At 31.7% G+C, this 21,350-nt stretch overlaps 3 protein-coding genes across 6 annotated transcripts; 1 reads left to right on the forward strand and 2 right to left on the reverse strand.

Moving 5' to 3' along the window:
• Positions 1 to 326: 326 nt before the first annotated feature.
• LOC114193948 (nuclear transcription factor Y subunit A-9-like) lies at positions 327 to 3,814 on the reverse strand. Its single transcript, XM_028083954.1, has 6 exons — positions 3,545 to 3,814; positions 3,138 to 3,206; positions 2,056 to 2,397; positions 1,774 to 1,889; positions 1,179 to 1,343; positions 327 to 1,085 (listed from the first exon to the last, which is right to left on the reverse strand). The coding sequence occupies exons 3-6, from the start codon at positions 2,390 to 2,392 to the stop codon at positions 711 to 713; spliced, it is 993 nt and encodes a 330-aa protein (XP_027939755.1). The 5' UTR covers positions 2,393 to 2,397; positions 3,138 to 3,206; positions 3,545 to 3,814; the 3' UTR covers positions 327 to 710.
• A 6,201-nt stretch (positions 3,815 to 10,015) lies between these two features.
• Positions 10,016 to 12,387, forward strand: LOC114193949 (chaperonin-like RbcX protein 2, chloroplastic). The gene is made up of 5 exons (XM_028083955.1): positions 10,016 to 10,538; positions 10,747 to 10,838; positions 11,472 to 11,529; positions 11,907 to 11,972; positions 12,065 to 12,387. Exons 1-5 carry the CDS (start codon positions 10,245 to 10,247, stop codon positions 12,173 to 12,175), a joined length of 621 nt encoding a protein of 206 aa, XP_027939756.1. The 5' UTR covers positions 10,016 to 10,244; the 3' UTR covers positions 12,176 to 12,387.
• A 1,558-nt stretch (positions 12,388 to 13,945) lies between these two features.
• On the reverse strand, positions 13,946 to 20,784 carry LOC114193288 (armadillo repeat-containing protein 8-like). 4 transcript variants are annotated; one of them, XM_028083021.1, is made up of 10 exons: positions 20,268 to 20,356; positions 19,761 to 19,918; positions 18,669 to 19,388; positions 17,637 to 17,732; positions 17,480 to 17,563; positions 16,036 to 16,270; positions 15,789 to 15,949; positions 15,107 to 15,385; positions 14,813 to 14,969; positions 13,946 to 14,330 (listed from the first exon to the last, which is right to left on the reverse strand). In XM_028083021.1, the coding sequence occupies exons 3-9, from the start codon at positions 19,356 to 19,358 to the stop codon at positions 14,919 to 14,921; spliced, it is 1,596 nt and encodes a 531-aa protein (XP_027938822.1). In that variant the 5' UTR covers positions 19,359 to 19,388; positions 19,761 to 19,918; positions 20,268 to 20,356; the 3' UTR covers positions 13,946 to 14,330; positions 14,813 to 14,918. The 4 variants fall into 4 exon arrangements, with proteins under 4 accessions (XP_027938822.1, XP_027938821.1, XP_027938820.1 ...); XM_028083020.1 differs by lacking the exon at positions 19,761 to 19,918 and having other exon boundaries at positions 16,093 to 16,270; positions 20,268 to 20,784; XM_028083019.1 differs by lacking the exon at positions 19,761 to 19,918 and having other exon boundaries at positions 14,797 to 14,969; positions 20,268 to 20,776.
• Positions 20,785 to 21,350: the final 566 nt, after the last annotated feature.

Raw genomic sequence — 21,350 nt, forward strand, 5'->3', positions numbered from 1 at the left:
CAGAGTGTTGAGCTGGTCAGGTTTTAAGATAGAGAACAACACATGCTCACTTCAATGTTCAAACATGACAACACGTATAAGGCAGCCTTGTCCTGCATAAGGTATCGTCTACTGAAAACTCCTACTTCGAATTTATACCACTGTGGCTAAAATTTATCATTTAAGTGCAAAACATTGAAGGCAAAATGAACTAGACGATTTCATGATGCATTCGCTTTTCAAGACCCAATAGCTATTACAAGTTTTGTTAACGAAATAAGTTTCACTTTTTTGTTTGATCACACAAAAAAAAAACGGTGAAATGACATAATGCTACTCGTATGCACTTGAACTAATATGATGTCTCAAACTCAACATTAACAACCAAGCAAAGATAACATGGAATAAAGCCAGCATAAAGTGAATCTAAAGAAACAGTTTGTTCCATAATGTCTTCTAATCCGTAGGCTTGACTTTCCTACCTGCTTAACATTGTTTGTACAAAATAAAGAAAAAAAAACAATAGAGAATATAACGAAGGATTGGTTGACTTCAACAAGACAAACATCATGGGCCCAATCAATCATTCTTCTCCTCGTATGATGACCAGCATAAACACAGCCAAGAATGATTTGCCGCACGGCATGCAAATTGCCAATGTTTATGGTTTCGACTCAAAGAACTACTTCCCTCAATTATACACCAACCTCACCATCAACCGAAGCAGTGATTTACTGAATAGCAAGACGCCTCTGTGAGCTTTGCTCAGAGGAGATGCTTCCCCGTTGTTGACCTGAACAGTCCCCTTCCTCTACTCTCTCACCGGAGTGCAAACAGAACGCAGATGATGACTGCAAAACATTTGCATAGTTGTGTTTCTCAAATCTCTCATGCACCTGAGAACCTCTTGCGTCTTGTTGCACACTGGCAGAGTTCCATGTCTTAGCAGAATCAGATGAATTAACTGAAACTGGACCTGCAGCACCCATATTCTTTTCCTTGTTCGTATGTTTGGAAGCTTCGACCTCAGTTTTCTTTGCAAAACGCCCTCCGTTACCTCTTGCTCTTCTCATAGCATGCTGATGACGAGATTCATGAAGATATGGCTGCGAAGAAACTCTGGTTAGCATACTCAAAAGAATAATTTGAATACAGAACTATGGAGTAAGAAAAATGCATAAGCCAGTGCTCATTTGTACCTTTCTGACTTTTATTAGTTTCTTTTCAAGCTCTGCTTTAGCACGAGCCTGTCTTCGTCTCAGAATTCCTTGGTACTGTTTGGCATTCACATAAACAGGCTCTTGAGCCATCTCAAGCGGCAAAGCCATTCTAGCATGAGGCATTCCTATAAAAGGAGCATATCCCTAATAGGAAAAAATATAATAAGGTTATTTATCATTGCAATGATATCCTCCAAATATAACCATAGTTTGAAACAGAAAATAGACCAAATAGCTCTTTTATCATATATCAAGAAAAAATCAATCCCTCGGGGGCTATGCACAGATTACATTCTCACCAGAATGATTTATGAGACATGCAAAACAATGAGTTTAGAAAGTTTGTATGATGTGAAAACACTCTTGGTAATACCATAATAAGGATTTGTAGCACATACCTAGATTTTGAAGCATACTAGGATCCATCACAAAAACATGCAATGGAACTATAATATTTCCAACTATAGAATTTTCATCATAGACAAGTACGAACAGCAAAAATTAATGCTATTAAACATAGTCCTAAAGCTATGATCTTTGTGCTAAAAAATAATATCATGAGGGCAAGGCTTACAAATGAATGGCTAATAAGTTCTAGTTGTGGAGCATGTGGTGGAACGCAGTCATCACGCCTAGAAGGTGCAGATGATGAAGAATGCAGCATGGCTTGTTGGTCTTGTCCATAACTTCCTGCCAAGAAAAGAATAGTGTTCCATTAAGCTTGTAACGCTTAGAAATAAAGAAAAAAATCACACCAACATAATTTCACGCATTGTGTGTATATATAAGCACATGCTTTCTTTCCTGATTTCAATGTCTGCATATTTTTTTTTCTTTACAATACAATGTAATGCACCTGGTTGATTAGGAGCAGTGGGTTGTGATTCTTTGGTGACATCATCGTCTTCCTCATTCACCCCATTGTTGGACAAAGATTGATCTTCACTGGATTCTGAATCGCCATTAGGACGTTCAAGTGATGATGAATTTGATGCGTTCACTACTGACATTGCTTGTGGAGGACGTTCAAGTGATGATGAATTTGATGCGTTCACTCCTGACATTGCTTGTGGAGGAACAGGTTTGTAATGAGGATGAATACCACGCCACCAGGGTTCAGAATAAACATTGCTAGGCGTAAAGGATTGTGGATTAGACCTAGGCGGATTGGTAGTTTCAGATTTTGATTGCATGATCCCTGCAAAAGTATATTGCACATGAAAATTATATTCCTCATAAAATCAAAGGCAAGATAAATAAGAATGGATAAATAAGGTATTTGTGAAACAAATTTACATGATCAAATGAAAACTATAGTCATAGTTGTATCAGAAGCATTGAAGTGCTGGCAAAAATTGACAAGTATGATATCAAAGCACAATTCACAGCTTTATTAATAATTGAAAGACTTAATGAAGTCAAATTATGTACCAAATACAATTGAGCTCACAACAAAACATGGTAACAAGTGAAATAAGACAAACACCTGTGATAGTAACTCTGGGTAGGTTTGTTTATAGGGTTTTTTCACCGAGCTGTTTTTATATTTTTTACAAATAGATCATTAATCACAGAAATGAAGCAAAGGTGTGAAGTAAGAGCATTAACTTGATACAACAAGAAAATGCAAGCCCTCTTTTTAGGGTAACGACAAATGCTCATGATTGATTCATATAACTCAAAAAGTTTTGAAAACAGTGTATTTCCGACAATGTTAATACTAAAAACTAGTGCAACCTCTTAAAATGTAGACTGATACAGAAAAGCTACACATAAAAACATTTTATAGCTTCATATATGAATAAAATTATAACACGTGGTGTGCAAGTAAAAGTAAATCGAGAAACCCCCACTCAAAGCTATTAAAAATCGTCACGAAAAGACAATACTTGTTAAGGCAAAGAGATGCTTAAAACAAAGCTTTCATTTTTCTCTTACTTGATCTTCAGCACGAGCTAAAAGCTAAAATCTTTGAACTCCCAGCCAGTGCCCAGCAACCAAATGCCCCTACAAAACAAAAACTTGACATTCAGCAACATTGTTTCTGCCTTGTTTAGTCAAAAAACAAACAGTAACAGTGGATATTCCAACATGCAACCTTAAATATCAGTCTAACATGCAGATAAACACCAGTTAGTGAGGTAGATTTCATAGAATATCACAAAAATCTGAAGGTTTGGCTGATCTTAGTGCATGCAACAAAATCCCAATTCTACCTTATTAACAACCAAAAACAATCTGTCTCCCACATCACATGCCATAGAATAAACTGTGTAAGTGATACCTTGACAGAATTCACACATGCAGACACAGAATCCTTACATTCAGATCACACAAAGACTTACCTAATCCAGCAAACAAAAGAATCACCCCCCAAAACCCTAATCCTCAAAAGCCCTTCAAAGAGAAGGAATCAGAATTAGACCAAATTCCCCTGTTGATCAAGGAAATTTGGGAGGTGGGAGGCAAATGAAAGAACTGTGCTGTGCTGTCTCCAGAATGTGGAGTGGTGTATGTTGATATCTCACTTGAGTTGTTGTTATTATAAGAGGATAGAGAAATTGGTGAGAGACAATAACACGAGTTAAGTGAAAATAAAAACAATGTTAACAACACTAACAAGTTTAGTCCAGTGTTGGGGTTTAAATTTCAAGTGACATACGATGATGACGTCAGCACCACGCGGGAGGAGGGGACACGTGGGTTGGGGTGGGAGGGAAAAGGAGAAAACTGGTAGGGAGTGAGAGAGGTGGGTGAGGATATCAAAGCCTCCGAGGAAGGAAAAAGAAACAAAATTTCTAGGGCACGTGACACGCACTTGAGTAGCAGAATCCGGTGAACGCGTGGCCTGGGAGTGGGACCCACAGCGTCCGAGAATTGACAGCAAAGTTATCCACGTGTCCCTTTTTTTAGTTTCCTCGGATGAATTATTGATTCTCCACCATAAAAATAAAAACAATTTTATTTCTTTACTTAAAAAAATGGGAAAAGGTAAGCCTTACCTGCCAGTGAGGAGTGAGGAGGACACGTATTATCACTTCACAGCTCATCAACATTGCAATTTATTCACTCCAAAATCCAATAAATATTGCTTTAATAACGTGGCAGCACTTTTTAAGGTGCTGTTTAGAGTCACATAAAAAAAAATTGTACTTTTAAACTTATAAAAATCAATTATACTTATAAAAAAAATTAGAAGTAAATAATTTCAGTTGGTTCTCAACATAACTTCTCTAACTCGGATGAAAATATTTAATTCATATTTTGTAATTTTATAGTGTGGGATTTGTTCCAATAAATAAGTAATAACTTATGGTTCGGTTTGTCAACCTACTAACTCAGCCTAATTAACTCATAGTTTAAGGGTATCAACTTTAACTATAACTAGTGTTTTACTCTACAAAATATATAGAGTAGATGTTTTGTTATTTAATTAAAATTTATAATATATGCACAATTGTGAATATATAAGTTATATTATCATCTAATTTATAATAAATAAATATTTTTTATATATATTATATTTATAATAAATACATTTTATTACAATATAAGTTTATATTTATTACTGAGGGAGTCAAATTTAAATCAAATGAATACATTAAACATAGAGGAAATCTAATAACAGGTAACACTACAAATTTAATCAATATTAAATAAAATAATTTTTTAATGATTATAATATCCTAGTAATAAAATCTAGGTCTATCTCACAAAAACTAATTCACTTAAATAATATATATATATAATAATAATAATAATATGATCATGTTTTATATTCAAAATTAATTTATATTAATAAATAAAAATAAATAAAAGTAAATGATAATACAAAATAAAAATAAAAAAGATAATACAAGGGTTGGAGGTAGAATTAGGAGATGTTATAAGTCTTAGATTTTGATTTATATTTATTTTACTATTTTTGTTGGTTAATAAAATTTTGAAATTTAAAATATAAATTTCTTTTTATTTATAAAAGTGATTACTTAAATAATTCGTGTAGTTATAAAATTACGAGAGTGAAATAGTAGAATTTTTTTATATGATTTTATATATTTTCTAAATTCATTTTAGTTAATATCCATTAAAGCATGCTAATTTATTTAATTTTATTATTTATTTTAATTAGCATTTTTAAATTATATTAATTTGTTTATCATTAAAAACAAATAAGATTAATATCTATCAAAGTGATATTAAATTTACTTAATTATAATATTTATTTTATATTAATTTATTTATTTTTAATATTTTTTAATGTTTGATAAATCATTAACTTAAAATATATAAATATTAAAAATTAATAAATTTTAATATAGTTTAAATTTAATGAATTTATTTATACAATTAATTAATGAGTTTTATATTTACATTTATTTCAAGAACTGAACATCACCTATAAAAATATTATTCTCAGGAGTCTAATCAATTCTGATATTCATCTTCACTGTCATTAGTTTTTATGGTAACATCATTGTCATCATCATTATTACAATTAATAGTTATTTAATTTTTATGACAGTATGTATTAAATAAAAAGTAATTAATATATTTTTTTCAACAACACATGAGTCATTAATGTTAATGAAATATTCTTTGCTGGAATTGTAATAGCATCAACACATGTACATGAGTAAACTTTATTTTATTTTTCGAAAAGGGAAAGTTCAAACTTAAATATTAAAGATAACTTACACTAATCTCTGTACACTTTAAATGAATTGAGTAATCTTACACACTAGAATGTGTTGTTGTGAATAACGATCTTAAAAAAAAAAAAAAACAGTAAGATAATAAGGAACCTTTTTCGGATTCTCATCCTCTAATATATAATATGATAACCCATTGCATAGACACATCAAAATCCAAAAAAGTTAATAATAGTTTCTTTTGACTTGTCAGAATCCAAAATATAATAAACATAAAATTGTGACTGAGAGAAGAAATTTCATACAAAATGGTTGATCAGATTTTTTAATATAAAATTAATTAATAAGAAGGAAAGTGAATATTTAAAAAAAAAACAATAGTGGCAGTTGCACCGAAAAGGTTTCAACTGACTTAACGGCAATGAGTCTTTACTGCTCAAAAAAGTGTCATAAACCCAATAATTAGCTAACAAATTATATTATAACAACGTTAAAATTACTGAACATATTAACTTTTTACCATGCTAGAAACATCTCTAGCTTTTCTCTATAAGATTATCGTGTATGAATATTATATTAAATATATGAAGTAGGAAAAATTAGTATGAATATGTAACAAAACTCTTAATATTAACCAAAAGAGTAAAAATATTAATCATATTCAGTAACAGTTGTGCAGAAGAGAAACAGAACATAACAGAAAAGAAGATGAATTTGCATACATAAAAAAGCACAAGACTTTAATTCTCTCAGACCAAACACTTTACAAACTAAGTATTTTTCAGAATAGCAACTTCCAACATTGCAAACTATGACACTCAAAACCTTAAACCACACCCACAAGCACTCACCACAACACTTCAAATTTAAACTCATAAAGGAAGAAGAAAACAAACCGAAAGTGCACCCTGTTAAATACAGAGATAGATTTTAAAACAATTTCATAATATATAAACGAGATGAAAATCTCAACTTAGACTAGTTTTACGGAATTGAATTAGACTTAAAACACATGTTAGAATCTATCCTAACGAATTTTTATAGTATCACGAACCAGGATATATATATATTAGAGAAAGGAATGGGGAAGATTTTGAAACGCAAGAAAGAAGAAAATGTTTAAGTCTGGTGGTGCAAAGAAGGGTAAATGTGATCTACGCAGAGAGAAATTGGAAAGCATTCTTGGCTTCTGTGGTGGTGGAGGGCATGTTGAAAGTTGTGGTATCAGAAACTTTTGCCCTTTGGGAGTGGAACACGTAGCAGCATCAGAAAAATCCATGTCACTTTTCTTTGATGGTTCTTGTTTTGTGCTTCTTCTTGTTCTTTTCCTTTTTCTTGAGGTTGTTGTGATTGCAGAAGGAACCATTTCTTGAGATAATGTTAAAGAGAGAGAGAGAGAAAATGTTTCTGTAAAAAAACTGGGAAGGGGAAGAAGAATGTGGAGAAGATGGAAGATAAGAGAAGAGAAACTTTATCTTGAAATTGGAATGAAATGTTTGACTGAAAAGAGGGTTTTGTAGGAGAAAAGTGAAGTGATGATTTGTGAAGAAAGAGTGTGTTGCATTTAAAAAGACAAAAGAAAGTAACTCCTTTTACTAACACATCAGAATGGAGAAACAGAGGAAGTGAAGTAAGGAATCCAAGACAATGTTTCTTTAAAAAAACAGAGCAAAATGGCATTAAACTTCAATTAAATCTAAGATGGCATTACAAATGATGTCTTAATCATTATATTACATCATTAAATAATTATTTATTTATTTATTAATTTAAATAATATTTTACAAATTAAAAATTATTAGTATTTAAATTTTTTTTATTTTTAATAAAAAAATATAATTAATTTATGAATCAGAACCTAAATTATAATCAAATAGTATTAATAATAATAATAAAGTTGAACAAAATTTTAATAAGGGTTTAAAAATTAAAATTAATTCATCTTCTAAATTTTGACTTAATTTAGTTTCTTAATTATAGAAATATGTATGAATGTAGTCTTTTTAATCAAATTAATTTTTTTATGTTTATTTGAAATTTTAAACATATTTTATAATAATATTTAAATTATTTATATTCTTAGACACATTTTCGTTTTAATGTTAATAAAAAAATTATTTTAAAATTTATTTAAAACATCAAATAAACTTACCAAATTTTGGTTAAAAAGATCAAATTCACACATTTCTAAAATTAAAAAATTAAATTATATCAAAGTTTTAAATTGAAAATAATTTTAATTTTCACGAATAGTTAAAAAATTAAAAACATATTTAACATTTTAATAATAAATAAAAAATTATTAATAAAAAAATTCAAAGTAGATTTATTGATAGGTATATATATATATATATAGTTTGTTCCAACCTAGGGATGGGAGAAAGGGAAGGAATCGGATATAAAGATTTTCAGTCGTACGTGTTTGGCCAATCTTATGTTTAGAATAGCAGACAGATAAAGTTATGAAGAAAGTAAATGATTCTAATATTCTATACACATATTATTATACTTTTATTTCCCCTTCGACAACACTTCAATTTTTTGGATCACCAAAAAGTGTGGGAACACATCCACCATATTCTTTTCTATCTGGATTTTTAATTACATGCACACTTCTTTAGCTTTAGATTTTCAACTTCACTTTATCAAAATATAATTCAAATTTCAGTGCAACTTTTAGGATCAGGACATTTTTAAGGAAACTGTTTATTAGGTGTTCTTACCTAATAAATTATATATATTACATGGTTCGATAAATTTATTAGATCTGTTAATATTTGATGTATAATAATAAAATAATAATAATATAACAAAAATATATAATAAATTGTCATATTAACCAAGGTTGGATCGAAGTAGATATATAAGTAAACACGTGAATTGGTGATTGAAAAATTGAGTTAAATTGACATTATTTTATTTTGTAATCAACATATACTTTTCCACATTGGAAAATCATCCGCAATAATTTTTATGAAAGTTACTTATATCAAAATAACATTCCTATAAGAAAAAAATTGTAAAACAACTTCAATAACTAAGAGAAATTTGTTATCATTATTGAAGGATTTAGTAATTAATTTTAGAGTTGATTGCATTTTTAGTCAGCATATTTAAATTTTTAACAATTACAGAATTTGAAAATCCCGACAACATACAACATTCCAATTAGACAAATTAAAGAAACATAAAAAAAAAACAATTATCTTTTTGTTTTGTGATCATCCACTTCTAGAAGCATTGAAACTCTCAAGTGGGAAGTAAAGTAGTAAAAAGAAACTTCAAAATCTAAACAATGAGTATTTTAGCATCCACATTTTTAGAATACGAGTTTTGGGCCAACCAACCAATAATCAGAAAAAAAATTTCCGAAAAAAATATATATTATAACTGATTTAACGTGTAATTTGATGGGTGCATGAAGAAATTTGATGGGAAGCAGGAAAACACTCCAAATTCAAAATAAATTTACTTCTTAATAATATTAGAAAATCAAAATGTTGCAACACTTGTCAAATTTTTATATTTAATTAAATATTTTTATTTTCTATTTCCAAATACTTAGTTAACGACGATATAAAATTACATTCATATAAAACTAGTTAACAATAAAATTAAATAATAAAATTTTAACTAAAAAATATAAAAAAATTATATTTAAATTAAATTTCTCAAAAACAGATAATTTTATTAGAATCTTAAAACTTACTCAAATAATAAAATTATGGGTTAAATATGTTTTTGGTCCTTAATTTTTAGTGAATTTTGAAAATTAGTTCATTTTCAAATCTTGGATCAATTTAGTCTTTCATCTCTCGAAATACGAAAATTTAGTCATTTTAATCAAATTTTTGTTAAGTTTATTTGATATTTCAAGCACATTTCATAATAATAATTGACTTAACATTAAAGTAAAAATATTTCAAATAATATAAATAACTTAAATACAATTCTGAAATGCGTATAAAATATAAAATAAACCTAACAAATTTAATTAAAAAACTAAATTCACAGGTTTCAAAACATAGAAAATTAAATTAATATAAAATTTTAAAATAAATTAATTTCATAATTCACCGAAATTTAAGAATAAAAACGCATCAAAATTATTAAAAGACGTATGAATACTTGTTCTTCAATCGTGGTTTGGGCGCGTGCGTTGGTGACTAAGGCATAGACCCGAAATTTAGTCCTAGGGTCCAGAACAACTGGCCAAACCGGAAAAGGCAAACATGTGTGTGAAAATTTTGGACCTCAGAATTTTTGTTTGGTTAAGATTCACCTCAAAATCCCACCTTCAAAAGGAGCAATGGTTTTCTAATTCCAGTGATCTTTCAAATATTATCAATTCTGCACTTTTCTAGAAATAGCTTCCATAAGGGTCTGAGATACGATGGTGGGTGGTGTATCTGTTGTGGTGGAGTCGCACACTTGTCCATGTTTGTGCGTGGAAGCTCTGAGCACCACCACCACTCTCAGTGTTGTCTGCAATAGTCTCAGTCTCACTCTCAAGAGGAAACACTTGCAGACACGTGAAACCATGAAACTCACCACTTCCTTCCTTCAGAACCACACTGTTAACACAACTTTGAAGAATCAGAGCAGGCACAAGAAGAGAACCAAAACACTCACTATTGTCAACGAGCTCGGTGGCCAATATGAGGACACTTTTCACGATGTTAAAAAGGTACTCTAAATAGTAAAGAAATTGTTGAGTGTTGCTATAATCATGGTATGATATGACATGTAAAAGAATGTGATTAATTTTCTGTAATTTCTAATATTCATATATATATATATATATATATATATATATATATATATATATATATATATATATATATTACTGTTGCTTGTTTGCAATTTGACTAGCTTTATCTTTGGAACACATGCAGCAAATACTCAATTATTTCACATACAAGGCTGTGAGGACTGTTCTTAATCAGTTGTATGAGATGAATCCACCTCAATATACGTGGTTCTATAAGTAAGTCGATTACGTGTTGTTGCAAGAATGTTAATTTGTAATTATTTGTTTTGGTCCTTTTCATCATGTGACATGTAAAGTAGTTAAGTTCCTAAGTTTTTGACATGGTTGTTCAACCTGAACTTGTGAAAAAGAGCAGATTGCAGACATTCTGCATAGAAAGCTTCTGAGATGTGTTGGTTCAGTATGATTATTTTACTTGAACTGGGTGATTCAATACCTATCTCATACTCGGATTTTAGATCATGGTTAGTGAATCTCTGTTAGGAATTTAAGTGAGTCTATGCCTTATATTATGCCTGATATTGAGTAAAGAGTATTTTGATATTTTGAGTTGAAAGTAGTATTAAATCTCTTACCTGAGTTTGACTCATTATTAGTATTAGATATTTCTAGTGAATTTTTACTCAAGAGACTTATCAGTTGTATGAGAATAGATGGTTTTTTACATTCTCAGAGAGTTTCATGATATGAGACTGCATGAGTGAGTAACTCCATGAAATGGATATCGATGATACCTTTCACAGTTTCTAGTTTTCTGCAACATTTATCTGATAAAAACGTTAATTTTCCTTTCGTATGCATAGTAAAGTTTACTCTTTAGCTAATTGTTATTTTTTCCTTTGATGACAGTTTCGTTGCAACAAACGATCCAGCGGATAGGAAACCTTTCTTACGATCCCTGGGGAAGGTAGGTAATCTGACAAGTTATATAATCTGCTGATAATTTTCAGAAAGTTGGTGGTTAGTTTTTTTTTTTTTCTTTTTCTTTTGATTACTCTGTTGTAAATTTTCTACAAAATGGTAAGCCATTACATGTTTGAATTTGTTATGAAAAAGTACTACAACCAACATTTCTGGTGTCAATGTTTTCCAATAATGTTTTCCAATAAAGAAAAACCATCCTCACAAGCATGCTGTGTCTAAATTACACTACTTTCAGTCTAATGCTCTGACACAGAATATTGATTACGTAATTTTCTGTAAAACACATGTTCTGATAGTTACATTTCACAGAGTGTTAACTGATGGAAGATATGTCATTTTTTTGCTTGACCCCATTGATAGGAGCGACATGAACTTGCTGAAAGAGTGATGATAACACGGCTTCACCTTTATGGCAAATGGATCAAGGTAATTGAACTCAAAATTATAACACTCTGTGAAGGGGTGATGCACTTAACAAAGTTATAACCTTTCTATTCTACATATCTTATTCCATGCAGAAATGTAATCACGCTGAGATATATCAAGAAATACATGATGAAAACTTGGAGTTGATGAGGGAAAGGCTTATGGAAACTGTAATATGGCCTTCAGATGACTCAAACACATGAAAAATCGATGAAGTTAGGACTTTCTTTGTTTTTTTCTTCAGTCTTTTAAATTTACCTCTTCCTAATCTAGGTGTAATTTTGGTTTCAGAGGCAATATGTTTCTCTCGATATTCATTTTTTATCCTCTTTTCTTAATAGTATAATGCATTCTGTAAGTTGTGTATATCTCTGTTTGAAATGAAGAATTTACAAGAGGGATGAAAATTTGTACACGTCTCGTTAGACCAATCGCTAGAAATAAGGACAATGATACTTTAACCTATTTTTTTGATTCATTTTTAATCTATTATTTCAATAACCATTAGATCATGACATCACATCATTAAAAAGAATCAAAATAAATTATCTAATGGTGATTGAAGTAATAAATTAAAAGTGGGTTAAAATATCATTATCTTTATTATAATGAGAGGTAGAGGGAAAAGCTTAAACTAAATCATTCAAAAATAAAAAGAAAACTAAAGGTAGAGTTTGGAAACCCTCTTGCATCAAAAGCACGTTTAATACAACAAAAAAGTACTCAAGAATTTCTTCAAAGAATATTACTTGAGTAGCTGCCCGAAGGAGACGCAAACATTTGCTAAGTTGATCCTCATCGATCGAAAAAAAAAAACTTAACTATTCTGATTACCCATCTCCTCATCTTTCTTAAAGGACTTTAAGACTCAATAAATTATTTAAAAGGATTAAGAACCATAGTTAATTCTTTTAAGTCTTAAACTTTTTGGGAAGAACTATAGTTGATTCAGTTACAAGTATTAATTTTCAAAATTAATAACTTCGTAAATTATTTCTGCTATGGACTAAAAGTTTTTCTATTCAAGTTTACATATTTATATTGGCTTTCCTTTTTTAAAATTCTTCTCATCAATATACACTTGTTTTAATTTAGTTAAATCCACAATTTTAGTTTCTCATTTTAAAATAAACATTTATCTACTGTTTTTTTTTATCTTTTTTATATTGCTTAATTTGTTAAGTCATTTTCTATAAATTAATGTTAGGTTCATAATTCATTTGAACCAAAATAAAATAAATAAGCAAGCAAAATTGGACCAAAATCACCAATCTAAATAGGTACCGAACATCTAAAATAGATTTGTTTGAGCAATTGATCGTATCTTTTGAACTGGAATAAGATTTTTAAAATATAATAACATGATTATTTTCTCTTTTCAAAATTTAAACCAACTTAAATACCTATTATTTCAAATAACTGAACTAAAGTATAACTCGACTCGATTTATATTAAATAAATTTTACTTATAATGGCAGCTATGCATGTAAAAAGGAGACCTATATTTTTCACCTGAGAAGTTATTTCTTAGTTTTGTCTAAACATTCATATTTTGATTATTTTTTGATAATAGTAGAAAAAAAAACAATTAGAAGGAGTGCAATACAAGTCTGTTTGGGATGTTATACAGAGATGGATTACATTATGACATCTCTTCTCACTCATCATACAAATTTGGCCAACTCATTTCGAAATGCATGTAGCTGATGTTATTACTATAAAGTTTCTTGGTTAGTTTTTATCCAAAGACAAAATAGCTTCCTATTTCGCTAGAACTTCTAGGTTTTATGTTATACCAACCATTGTAAACTATCTCATTTTCAATGACATAATAAGTTTAATCTCTACTAATAAATAAATTAATTAATACGTTGCTACTAATAAAGTACAGGTACTAAGTTTGGTTCACAAACTAATTTTTGGCACTAAATTACTAATGCATTCAGATTTTGAAACTAATTCTTTGGGACTGGTTAGAAAAACTGGTCATAGGCTTTTACCCCCTCCAAAAGAAACAGGAGTAATCGGATGACCCAGAAAATAATTTTTACGACACACGGAAAGATAAATTTCGATCATCACCCCCTTCACATTTTGCTTAAACATACAATTCACCCATTCGTCAGTGTTCCAGAAGAATCAGAATGAAATCGAAACTAAATTCTAAAACTGACATTTACTACTCATATAGTACAAGACTGAAGCCTGTAAATCTACTTTGATCCTCCGACTTACAAAAGATGATACATAGTGTGAGCAAGAGAGCCTTTGGTGTAACCTGGTCAGGAGTGCTCACAAAATTCAAAAACTTTCACACTGCTCTGACTGGTTCAAAATAATACGAGTAATTTTATACACCTGCAAAGGAAGCATGAAAAAAAACATGTATCAATTTGACAAAGTAGAATAGAATACCATGTTAAAAAAACTTCAAGGGAAGCATGATGAAAAACTAGTAGCGCCACAAAAAATAAAGTTAAAAAAGTGGCGATAAAGTATGAAAAACAATGAGGAAATAATAAATATTCATCCACGACCAGAAGACTACTTCGCAGACCCTAAACAAATATGAACATATCTCGAAGATGAAAGAAATAGAATCATAAGCTCACTGTATAAAGTTGCTTTCCTGTCATAGAATATTGAACCACTGCCAACTTTATACAGTTTTACCATCATGTTAACTGATCAAGGTTACGCAGGTATTAATAACTAAATAACAGCCAACAATACCAATTTTCCATAGCATAATAAAGTTTGCCAGTGGTCTCCCTAAATAGAATAGAAATGAACTTCTAGAAAAGATAACAAGGCATTGACATACATCCACTCATACGTACCATACTTGGTGCTGAAGCACAAGACTCGATACAACCTTACATGAGTTCTGTCGAGATTTCTCTTTGCCTGTAGCTCAAGGGATTTGAATGGAGTAACTGATTACAATTAATCATCACCATAAGTGATAATCTGCCCAAGTGCCTGTCTTGCACGAAGCTGCACCAACAAAAGAAAATTTATAAAATGACTGCAGGAAGTATTTCCACCAAAACAAATCTAAATGTGAATCTTTACATGTATTCAGTCTAGAGGAAGTAAAGAACAAGACTAGTTTGAAAGGAAGATTAAAAGACCTTCACATCCATGCAAGGATCATTAACCATCTTCTTGATTTGAGAAACAATTCCAACACTACGCAGTTTTACAATCCTACCAAATGCACCAGGACTTGAAGGAAATGTGAGATTTACTATGACCCAAAGGGCAGATGGGCGTAAACGACTGTCATTGCTCAGCAAAAACTGGCTAAAGAAAGAGTGAGACCCGTTTTCAGCTTTTGAAAAGAGTAGCTGCATGACGGCTTCTTTATGAGACTCATTTCCACATGCAATATTGCTGAGTAAGTACATCCCCTACACGGATAGATAACAATCAGCTTGAAGAATAAGATTTCAATACAACATCAGTTTCTTTTTTCATATGCTCATTGTGCTATTTTGTTGTTATCATGTCAGGGACAAAGATGCCATTACACTACCAGCGGAAATCCCTCTGTAATCTGTGTAAGGAGCAAGGATCTCTCATTGCATAAACAATTTTTTTAGAATTTCACTAGCGTAAACACATTTAATGAAACCAATCATATTTCCTTCCTCCATTACCTACAGCTCGTATTGTATAAAATAACCCAAAAAAGAGGGTTGACAGGTACAGAAAGGAAAACCATAACATAATCATAATATATATCATTAGATTCTAACATCAACAAGTAATGACTGTATTCAACCAATGAATGTTTCAAAAGCTATTTCCAACCTGTATCCCAATTTCAATTTTTGAAGATTTTTGCAATTGCCTTCCAACAGCACCCAGTATGATACCATCTTCAGCAAAAGCATATTCAACACAATCAATACATCCATCAACCAAATTGCGAACAAGGGCCAGAGCTTGTTCTTGAACAGAAGGCTCCGGATCTGCAGTGTATACAGAATCAATGAGAAGTTTTTTGGTACACGCCAATTGATCAGAAAAAGTAGGAACTGGCAATGAAGATCATTACCACAGATAAGGCTAGCTACAGAAAACGCTGTCAACTCCATGAAAACTTTTTCCTTACACTTTTTGTCCGCAAGAAATACCATGTTCCTCAAGGCCCATACAGCATTTAACCGTAAAGATGAATCCATAGACTTAGTCAATTGGACAAGCTCCTTAATACCTCCACATTTTATGAATCTTGACTTCTGTGGTGTAAAGTCGATCACTAGGTTGCTAATAGCACCAAGAGCCGCAACCTGGTAACATGGGAAAAATTATGTTTACCAATATTTATGAAAACTAACGAAGGGAAAACGCATTTGAACATGATCAATAGAAAAGTATAACTTTTGAGGAAAGAGAGAAAACAAAGTTTTGTGGAGAAAATGTCATATTGGATATAATTAAAGTTAAGCTTTTGATTTAATCATATAGGTTAACATGTATTCCATTTGTGATAACATTCAGACCAAGATAAAAAATGCTTCTAATGCTCACTAATTTTAGTTTATTCAACAATAACCAGATTTTCCTGTAACATGTCCATTTTCGTGTATTTGACACAATAAAAAAATACTTCTGAATATTACATTGTACAACAGTTTAATCCAAAAATTAACACTTTAAGTCAGATCACCCAACTCAGCATGATTGCCTTATTTTCTTATTTTGACAGATATTGTGTTTCTTTTTGTGTACATCTTATCTGCACATTTGTTGGCTACATTATAGGCTACTGTTTTGTTAATTGATTCTGTCATTATTTGGACAGATTCTATCTAGTCGTTTCCTTGTAATTAGCTGAAGTTTAGGATCTCTATTCTGTGTAAAGGATGATGCCTATTATCAATAAAAAATTTCAAGCAAGTCATTCACATTTCACAGTTTATATTTAGTACTGAACTATTCAAATATTCAATGGGCACATGTTGAAAAGAGTCAACACAAGCATGTACCGCCTTGAAAAAACCATCAACAAACATTAGTGGATAAATGGTGACCATTTCAAAAATAAAATATCCAACGGGTGATACAACATACAAACACAAAATGGAAACAAATACTGCAAATATTAATTATGACAAAAAAATCTACCAGTTTCCTAATTATTAGGCAAATAATATTGAGTTAATAAGAAATAATGAACTAGACCAAGTTAATCCATCAAGCACTTTACTAAAAGCCTAATCCCTAAACAATTCAAGTTCAGGCTTAATCCACAATCAATACAGGAACAGGTGAGAGAATACAATCCAGGTTATCATCAGAATAGCTTGCACATATTAACCATACATTATACTTGTAATTGATATTTTAACCCTCAGATTCCACTGTTTAGATTTCAATCCTTTAGCATGATCGGCTGGCAATTTCCTGTCTGTACTTCTCCAGGAAAGAAAGCCAGCATATACTGAATTTAACTTACAAACAAACAACTAGGAACATCGTAAATGTGATAAACATACTTGGACAGAAGTAGAACGATCAGATAGAAGCCGAACCAAAGTAGTGATAATCCTTTCACTGGTGAAATAACCTGCACTCAAATTCTGAATAAAATTTTATGAGAACTATTTATACATAGCATGAAAGGCAGAGTGTCATGAGTCACAAGTTATGCACCTTGATTGAGCGTGAGACATTTTTTAAGCAAATGCAAGCTGCAGTGCGAACATTGGCATCATCATAGGTTAGGGCATCAACTAATATATTCAAGACCTGTATTCACAAACAGTGAAGCAGAAATTGCAAGTGGACTTAGTATCTAAGTTCATAGTTTAGAGGGGGGCAAATATTTCCATTACAAGATTCAGAAGAAACACAAATAGCTTATCATCTAATCCATGTATCAGGAAGAAACACATTACACAATGTCAAACATGCTCAATTGCTCATGTTGCAGTGAGTATATCTAAAGCACATCAATAAATGCTAAAGTAACTACCACCCATATATAATTCAATTCAATACCATTTCATCATGTTAATAACCAATTGGGGGATTCCATTTTTTACACCAGATTCTGGTACAATTAGTTGACATATTTACAAAAGTAAGCAAAAATCGCACAAGCTATTTCTGAAAAACTAAGCAAAAATCGCATTTACATGGAAGCTTCAGTATGTTTAACTGAGCAAGTGCTTCCAGTAAGAAAAAAAAAATGAGCCTGATGACACAACCTAAAAAAAGTTAACCATTTAATAGAGAATAAATACAAAGCATACCAACAAACGAAAGAAAAAAGTTGGTTGAAACCCACAGCACCAGTTTCCAGCCAGTCTGTATCTTAAAAACCCTTAAACTGTGTTTAACATTAAGCTAAATTGTTGTAGAAAATAACTGCAAGTACACGCAAACATGGAAATGTGATGATAAAGACAAACCATTACAACATGTACGTAGCCAAAATTACAATGACACAAAAAAGAGACACAAGAGACAAAAGAAAAACACAATAATAACATTATAGAGAAGGCTACATTGCAGTAGATCAGTATCAGGGTTACATTTGTAGGTTTCCGTTTAATTTTCATTTGTTGTCTACATTTTCCAAAGCAAGGAAGACAACAATACATGGGGTGGGGGGAATTAAAAAATGGTTCTTGGAAAAAAAAATATAAGAGTTTTACTAATAGTTTCCATGAAACAACAGACCTGCAATGACAGAAACTTAGACCGGCAACACTCCAATTTTGAGCAAAGAGCAGCTAAGGCTAGAAATATTCCTTCAAGACGTTCGGGATGTAAAGCACAATTTTGCAGGTGATTGTTGAACTTATCAATAGCATTTGCCTCAAATGCTAATTTCTGCGCATCTTCTTTTTCAGCAACTAAACTAGAAAAGGCAAAGCAAGCATTGTCTCCAACTTTACCGGAATCATCCAAGAGCTCAAGTAAAATATTTATCAATTTGGTTTCAATTCCTGTGTCTTGTAGATAGCAAGAAGATGAATTCTTTACACAAATCAGGCACAAGGTTGCTAATAACCTTGTCTGAGAATATCTGTCCTTGGTTAATTCAATTATTGAACTCAAAGCTCTTCGATTTTGAAGGTCCACAAATTTAGAGACAACTTCTGGATTGTTTTTAAGAATTGCGGCAATGGACTCTAAACTAGAATCTCGTTGGCTTAGAGAACCATCAAGAAGACTAATAAGTTTTTCTAAAGCACCAGCACGGCATAATATATTTTGTTCATCACTTGTCTCACAAGAATGAATAACAATGCTTGCACCTAGTCCAGTAAGATTTTCATTGCCACTTTTCAGTAGTGAAAGAAGAAATCCCATGTCTTGTTCTTTATAAAAATCATACTTCGGAGCTAGTTTTGATTGATAAATCATTCTTAAAGAGCGAGCAGCAGCATCCACAACCTGAAACCAAAAGGAGTCAGGTCTATTAGATCATTTGAAAGGAGAAAAATAACAGGTATATCACATTATTAATGTATAAAGGTTAGGGAGGTATGTTTTGTCGTACCCACTGCATGACTCAGTAGAATAAAAGGCATAAAGAAGTCTTGAAAAATATTAAGGTTAAATAGAAACAATAACAAATGCACTTCCTGAAACCTGTCATTCAACCTACACTAAAATATGAAAGTACAAAATGATTAACTTGGTAGATCATGTCCACACCCCACAGACTGCATTAGATCGTAATCTATCTACCCCTCACAACTATTGTCAACAGCCTAAATACCCAACAGATGCAGCCAAACAAAAGCAACATTTATTCAAGCATACATCGGACTCAAAAATGTTTCATGTATGAAGCCAAGTCTTCGCCCTTCCAATTTCTTTACTAATAGCATTCGCATAACGTTCCATTTTCCTATCCCTTGGCATTACTACTCCACCCTATCATGCATCTCCTAAATTGCATAACCGCCGTATTCATCACTCTGCAAAAAAATATACGCAGTTCTTGCCGTTACCATAGTAACCAGTACCAACAGAAACGTAATAAGGTTACACTACATCAACATGACACAACCTAACAAAGACATAGGAAGACAGGATGACGGACAAACTAAAATACACACATTCAAAAAACTGCAGTTGGTTACAAGATAAACACATGACTATTTCCAAACAGTTATTCCATTCCTAACTTCCAATGTATCACAGAGAAATGCAAACAGCGGTTCATCTTTTCTTCCAATAGCAACATCATCTTAAGCACCAATGTCTGAGAAACAAAACACGCATAAGAAACTCGAGTAAAAAACCGCTGTAACTAATCGAATTTACCTTGTCGTCAGCGGCAGAGAGGAGCCGGATTAAATGAGGGAAAGCTCCGGCGTCGAGAACGGCTCGGACGCCGGCGTCGACGCCGCAGGCGAAGCTGCCAAGCGCTGCAGCGGACTGGACGATGAGGCTGGATTCGGGAGTGGAATCAGCATCAGCGCCGGCGAGAACAGCAGCGAGGACGGGAACGGCGCCGAGCTTGATGTAGGAGAGTTTTTTGGTGCGGTTGCCGATGATCTGGTTCTTTACCTCTCGAATGGCTTTGAGTTTGATTTCGCAATCGGAGGAGGCGAGGCGGTGGAGAATCAGATCGGAGGAAGGACGCGTGGCCGGCATAGTGGCAGCGGAGGAAGCTCATGCACCGCGGAGGAGAAGGCGCGGCAACCTTCTCATTCCTGAACTAGGATGGCAGAGGAGAAGACAGATCTTTTTCGTTTGTTTCTTGAATTAATTAGTTATTAATTTTTAGGAGAGGGAAAAAATTAGGGGTATTAATTTATGAACGGATAATATAGTGTTGCTGTTCAACCCCCTTCACAATTTGGAAATGGCGCCCTTTCTTTCAATTTCTGCTTCGATACTCGTTTTATCTAAACATAACACCAATTTTAAAATTTATTATGCATTGCATCTTGTACTTTATATTTTAAATAAATAAATAAGTTACGTGTATTAAAATTTAAATTCTAAAAGATATTATTTGCATTCCAAATTTTTTTTTACAAAATTCTAAACTAGTACATAACTAATTTTAAAACTTTTTTTATAGATCACATTATTTTTCTAGAGGTAGCCAATGCTTTGTTACCTTTTGTTTTAGTTTTTCTTTCCTCGAATTTGAATCCTTTTTATAGCTAAGCCATGCATGGTAAAAGTTCTGAACGAAAGAAATAAACGAGTTAAGTAAAGCCGTTGAATTTGAACAAAATAATAGTAATTACTCGTTTAGTTTTTGTATACAAACTTTATTTTTTGTCTTAATAGTGGAAATTATCTATTTTAATTGCTTGCTTAGATATACCATTTCAGTCTCTTTTAATTCTTACATATACATTTAAAGTTATCAAAATTAAAAATGGTACGCAT

The sequence above is a fragment of the Vigna unguiculata genome, chromosome 8 (assembly GCF_004118075.2).
Source record: "Vigna unguiculata cultivar IT97K-499-35 chromosome 8, ASM411807v1, whole genome shotgun sequence".
NCBI lineage: Eukaryota > Viridiplantae > Streptophyta > Magnoliopsida > Fabales > Fabaceae > Vigna > Vigna unguiculata.